This window comes from Carlito syrichta, unplaced genomic scaffold (assembly GCF_000164805.1).
Source record: "Carlito syrichta isolate Samal-C Ts95f unplaced genomic scaffold, Tarsius_syrichta-2.0.1 Scaffold315397, whole genome shotgun sequence".
In the NCBI taxonomy this organism is placed as follows: Eukaryota; Metazoa; Chordata; class Mammalia; order Primates; family Tarsiidae; genus Carlito; species Carlito syrichta.
Window position 1 is genome coordinate 171,364 of NW_007259493.1, and position 6,423 is coordinate 177,786.

General features: G+C 43.5%; 1 protein-coding gene across 1 annotated transcript in view; it reads left to right on the forward strand.

Annotated features, from left to right (window-relative positions):
- The window catches only part of GNL3L (G protein nucleolar 3 like), a 32,016-nt gene extending 26,185 nt beyond the window's left edge, over positions 1-5,831 (forward strand). Inside the window, exons 15-16 of the mRNA XM_008072676.2 lie at positions 750-969; positions 2,868-5,831. Coding sequence (XP_008070867.1) covers positions 750-969; positions 2,868-2,950 — 303 coding nt within the window. The 3' untranslated portion in view covers positions 2,951-5,831. The remainder of the gene's footprint in view (positions 1-749; positions 970-2,867) is intronic.
- Positions 5,832-6,423: the final 592 nt, after the last annotated feature.

Sequence of the window (6,423 nt, forward strand, 5' to 3'; positions counted from 1 at the left end):
CCAAGAGACACCATTTATGTATACTACATTGTGAATGGTGGCCTTGCTCTCAACCCAGAACCTTACAGTGTGGTAACTTTGCTCATACCCCTCTCATGTTGCCTTTTCCCAAACATAGCGTAGTGGGTGGTCATATGTACGGGTTCTGGAGCCAGACTGCTTGGATTCTAATTTACTCTACTGCTTACTAGCTATGTGACCCTCTGTGCCTTGTTTGTCATAATATTGTTATGTATTATTATTTGTTTTGAGTCGGAGTCTCTCTCTGTCACCCAGGCTGGAGTGCAGTGGCATGCTCACAGCCACTGCAGCCTCGACCTGCTGGGTTCGGGCAATCCTTCTGCCTCAACCTTCCAAGTAGCTGAAACTACAGACACACACCACCATGCCCAGCTAATTTTTTGATTTACTGTAGAGATGAGGTCTCGCCAGGTTACCCAGGCTAGTCTTGAATCCCAGGGCTCAGGCAGTACTCTCACGTCTGCCTCCTAAAGTGCTGGGATTACAACCGTGAGCCACTGCGTCTGGCTCATTTTATTCTTGTAAAAACCATGCAAACAACCCATTATCCACCCTCATTTGACAGATGAGCAAAATGAAGCTGAGAAATCGACTAAGCAACTGCTAGTGTGTAGTGGAGCCAGAATTGGTTCTTGGTTCCACATGGTACCAGGCTCCCTGTTTTTGCTGAACCCTGTCTCTGCTGCCTCTTTGGGGGTCAGGACCTCAGCATTATCCTCTTTCTCTAGATTGGAGATAGCACTGGGTATTGCACCAATCCGAACCGTCATCAGGTGGGGTGGGCCAAACGCAACGTGGAACAATATCCCAAGAAAAACAGCACGGTGCACATCTGTCCAGTGGATCGCCGCCCAGTGCTGCAGAGAATCATAGAGACGGACCCCCTGCAGCAGGGCCAGGCTCTGGCATCTGCCCTGAAGAAGAAGAAGAAGATGCAGAAACGTACAGGTGGGGGCACCTGACCACCCCTATGCTCCAAAAAGTCCCCACCTGGGGCCTTAATTGGAGCTCCTGAATGAGTATCACAGTATATCTAGCTAGGGTTGGGGGCAGGGATGGGCTAGGAGGTTCAGTTACTAGCACAGTGGTTCTCAAACTTTAGCTTGTATCATAATCGCCTGGAGGGTTTATTAAAACAGATTTCTGGGCTCCTCCACCAGAGTTTCTAATTGAGTAGGTTAGTTGTGGGACCTGAAAATTTATATTTCTAACAAGTTCTAAGCTGATGCTGTTTCTTTGGGGACCACACTTGGAGGACCACTGGCCTAGTCTGTGTATCACATAGCTGCAACTTTTTAAAAAAATAGGTACTTTCTATGTGTTAGGTAACTTGCAGGCTATATATGGTTTTTTAACTTTATCAATAGGCAATAATATTCAAAATCCAAAAGGTACAAAAATATATACATTAAAATCTGTCTCCTATCCCCTAACCATCCAAACTTCTTCCTATAGGCAATTAGTTTCTTGTGTCTCTTTCCGGAGATAGATACACAAATATCTATATATTCTTTGTTCTCTTTTTCCACACAAATGCTAATCTACTGGATACATGGTTTTGCCCCATCATTTTTCCATTCAGTATATCTTAGGGATGTTTTCACATCAATACACAAAAGAAGTTTTCCCTTTTATTTTAATTGTGGTCCTTTAATTTTAATAGTGCAGCAGGCCCATGCAAATCTCCATGCTATACTTATCTTCACTAACTCATTGTTAAAGTCTTGTCTTCATTTGGTAAGTGAGGAGACTGAGGCCCAGAAACGTTATGTGTCACATTCAAGGTAAGACAACTAGTAGTTGATGGAGCCAAAATGCAGACTTGCAGATTGACCCCATCAGCCCTATTCTTTGAATTAGATTGTGTTTCATAACCAAACATATACTCTTGGCCTGGTTCCACACTGAGTCCTGGGAATCCAGGTGAATTATCCTTGAACTCCTAGTCTTATTAGGGAGGAGACAAGTAAACAGGCCTTATTAGCACAGAGTAGTCATTCTGAAGACCTAGCAAGCATAGTGAGGAAACCTCCCCTACCCTAGGGTTGGTAATTGGGTAGGGGTGATCAGAGAAGGCTTCCAGGACATGGTGAAATCTGAGGGGCATCCTGAGGAACACCAGGGTGTGTTTGGAGGATGAGAGGTGTGAGCATTCAGGCTGAAACCCCCCACTGTCATGCCGTCCCATTGTTGTGAGGACTTTGTTTTGAGGGTAATGGGAGAGTGGTAAGTTCAACACGGTAAAAGAAAATTACTGTTTGGGCCGGGCTCGGTGGCTCAGCCTGTAATCCCATGCTTTGGGAGGCCTAGGTGAGTGAATTGCCTGAGCCCGCGGGTTCGAGACCCGCCCGGGCCACTTGGCGAGTCCTCATCTCTACAACAAATCAAAAATTAGCTAGGCGTGGTAGCACGTGCCTGTAGTTCCAGCTACTTGGAAGGCTGAGGCAGAAGGATCACTGGAGCTGAGCAGGTCGAGGCTGCAACGACCGTGAGCGTGCCACTGCACTCCAGTCTGGGCGACGGAGTGAGACTCCAACTCAAAAAAAAAAAGAAAATTACTGTTTGGTACTTGGAATGACAAAAATATTTGAAGCTCAGTGAGTCTGAAACCCTGAGATAGAAGCTATTTTGGGGTGATCATTTCACAGATAGACAAGTTGGATCTACTTGTGAGGTTGAGTGGTGGCTTCCAATGCCTACTGGTTGTTTTGTTTAGTGTTTGGGGAGTAAGTGAACCAGTTTGGGAGCTTGGTACAGACCAAGGTAGATATCTGTAGGCCGGTTTCAGCAGGCTGCCTGTTGGCAAACCAGCTACCAAAAGAATGTTTGTATCTCTCCATCTGCAGATAAAATCGCCAGCAAGCTGTCCGATTCCATGATGTCTGCCCTTGACCTCTCTGGCAACGCTGATGACAGTGCTAGTGACTGATCGACTGATCTCACTCCCCTCCCACTACAAGCACCAGTTCCAGTGGGATGGGGGAATACCAGTGAAAGTTTGGTTCTCCCTGAAGCACCTGTACATGTGTCACTCCCCCCCCCATTGTTCCCTCCACTCTCTCCAGTAAAGAGTCCCAAGAGGCTGGAGTTGCTAAACCCAATACCCTTTATTTAATCCCTACTCTGTTTTACAAGAAACTTAAAAGAAATACCAGCAGAGCCCAGGTGCTACCAATTTATCCTCACCCTCAATCCTGGGATCCTATAGTGGGCTGGTCTGAGGGGTTGCTTTCCCACAAAACCCTCTTGGTCAACTAAATGTGCAACTGGAGGCTAGGCTGCTGGTAGACCTTTACCACTCCACAAGAAATTTCAGCTGTAAGGCATTTCAGCTGTAAGGCATTTCAGGCTATGTATTGTCCTTCCAAGCCCACAGGTCGTACGTGGCAGTGGGAGGAGGAGAACAGTGATGAACCATCCATGTCTCTGTAAGGATCTGGGTATAGGGTGGAGGGAAGAAGAGAATAAACAAGACTGGCTGGTGCTGAAGTGTGCTAGGCACTACTCTATTTGCATGAAGAGAAAACAAGGCACTTGTTGGCAAGCAGGCTGAATGCTTTAGGAACAAGCTCTACCTTGGGGCATTTCTGGGCAGTTTGTGAATTAGGTTGTGTACCTTCAACTGAAGTACTCTGTGTAGGCCCTGCCCTTGTATGACCATGTCTCATCTAGCATCAGCATTTGAGTTCCATGATTTAAGAGGGTTCTGGTATCATTTATTCACAGACTGTCCTCAAGAGAGCTGCTATATTTGTGAGTGCACTAGCCAATTCCTTTCACAGTATCTGGAAGCCACTCTGTTAAAGTATAATTAGCTATCTCCTCTGGGAAATTCTACTCCATCAGACAAGGGCTGTGATCCTAAACAGTGCCAGAGGCCCTAAGAAAGGGACTTGGGGGTAGATGACTGCAAGTGAAACACAATCTCACTTTACCAAGGTATTTTTTTTTTTTAGTTGTGCACATGTCTTCAGTTCTCAGCTACCTACTTGAGTTGACTCATTTGAAAGGGAGTGGACACTTCTACACTGTCCTTGGACCCACAGCTGCATCCTTGCCATTCCCTTGCCTCTACCTTTCAAGCTGACACCTCCTAAGTTACCTGTCTACATCCTGAGAGGGGAACCATGTAACAGGGCCTGGAGGGCTAGTGGCTGCAGGCTGTTATGGCTGGGAAGTGCAGGTCATTCTTGCATTCAGGGGCAGCTAAAGGAGAGTTATGTACTGACTTAGCACAAACTGCACCAAGCTCTGAGAACCTATTATCTCCTTTAACCCTTAATGCAACTCTGCCAGTAAAGGATTATTCTCTTCATATGAAAAATAAATAGGTCCAGAAATTTGACAGGATGGACCCAAGAGGACATATTAAGTGACTATGCCAGGATTGGAACCCAAGCCTGATTAAAACGTTATGCAGGTTGTTTCCTCTGTGTCCTTAACAAAGGAACATTGTCTAAGCACTGACTACATACCAGTCTTTTATCAAGTTCTTCAAATGCATTTTTCCCATTTTTTTGGGTTAAAAAACTAGTAGTGTCTTGCTTGCTAAAATTATGCTCTCAGAGTCCCCTTGGATGGGGCCCAACTTATACATTAAACTCTCCTGGTAGATAATAGTGTTACAGTGAAAAATTGGACAGGACAGTTAAGACCATTTTACAACCATGTGACATTTCGTCATGTAGCATTTAAAATACCATCCCTGACTTTTGGCTTGATTTAGAATTTTGGTGGGAAAGCAATACACATTAAGTACAGTATTCGCTTTATGGTGGTGCTTATTCCCAATAAGCTTATTGTAATTTTCAACTTATGATGGGTTTATTAGGAAATAGACACATCATAAGTGGAGGAGCATCTATTTTATACTAAGAAATGCTGGTAGGTAAGTACTAGAAATGGAAAGTATATGGATGAGTAAGAAACTGCATGGGAACATAATTTGGCCAAAATCAAACAGAAGAACTAAAGTAGTCATGTTGTTAAAAATTTGGGACTCCAGATTCTCTACCTACAGCATGTCTCAAGGTTTTTTTTAAAGCTGTTTCTAAGTCTTTTTTGCTCCTCATTTAAAAAACAATTAAGGTCTAATTTACATACAGTAATGATCCCCCTTTATAGTTCTGTGAGTTTGGACAAATCTGTAAGAAGTGAACCACCACCACAATCTAGATATAGTTGCATCACCCCCCAGAACTCCCTGGGGCTTGTAGTCAACTCCTGCTTCTCTCCTCCAGATCCTGGCAACTTCTTAACTGTTTTCTGTCCTTATGGTTTTGCTTTAGCATGAGTGTCATGTAAAATCATACAGTGGGCAGGCTTATTTTATGCCTTCAGATTAACAAAATTGGATTTAAAAAAAGTTTACATTGGAGTAAAATTTCACGCTGGTGCACAGTTCCATAAGCTTTGATAAATATGTAGAGTTGTGTAACTACCGATATAATCAAGGTACAGAACAGTCCTACTAGCTTTCCTCTACCAAAATCATTTCTGCAATTTTATAGTCAAAACCAGTCACCTACACCTAATCCCTGGCAATCACTGATTTGTTCTTTGCCTTTATAGTTTTGTCTTTTGAAGAATGTCATATAAGTGAAGTTATACAGTATGTAGCATTGTGACTTCTTTTGCTAAGAATAGTGCATCTGAGATTTATTCATGTTGTTGGGTGTATCAATAGTTATTTCTGAGTCGTACTCCCTTGTGTGAATTTACTACCATTTGTTGATCTCTTCCCCAGTTGAAGGATGTTTGAATTCTTTTCAGTTTTGGACAATTACGAATAAAGCTGATATAAACATTCATATGCAAATTTTGTCATCTCATTTCTCCGGAGTAAATACCTAGAGTTGGATTGCTGGGATATATGGTAAGCACATCCTTAACATTCTAAGAAATTGCTAAACTTTTTCTTTTCTTTTTTTTGAGTCGGAGTCTCACTCTTTTGGCAGCGGCATGCTTATAGCCACTGCAACCTTGACCTGCTGGGCTCAGGCGATCCTTCCACCTCAGCCTTCCAAGTAACTGGAACTACAGGCATGCACCACCACATCAAGCTAATTTTTTGATTTATTGTATATGTGAGATCTCACCAAGTTGCCCAGGCTCGAACCCGTGGACTCAGGCAATCCTCTTATCTCAGCCTCCCAAAGTGTTGGAATTATGAGCGTAAGCCACTGCGCCCAGCCAAAAATTGCTAAACTTTTTCAAAATGGCTCTACCAGTTGACATTCCCATTAGTATATGAACGTTTCAACTCCTGGCTGGGTGCTGTAGCTCACACCTGTGTTCCCAGAACTTGGGGAGGCTGAGGTTGGACAATCACTTGAGACCAGGAGTTCAAGACTAGCCTGGCCATTTCTACAAAAAAAAAAATCTTTTTTTTTTTTTTTTTTT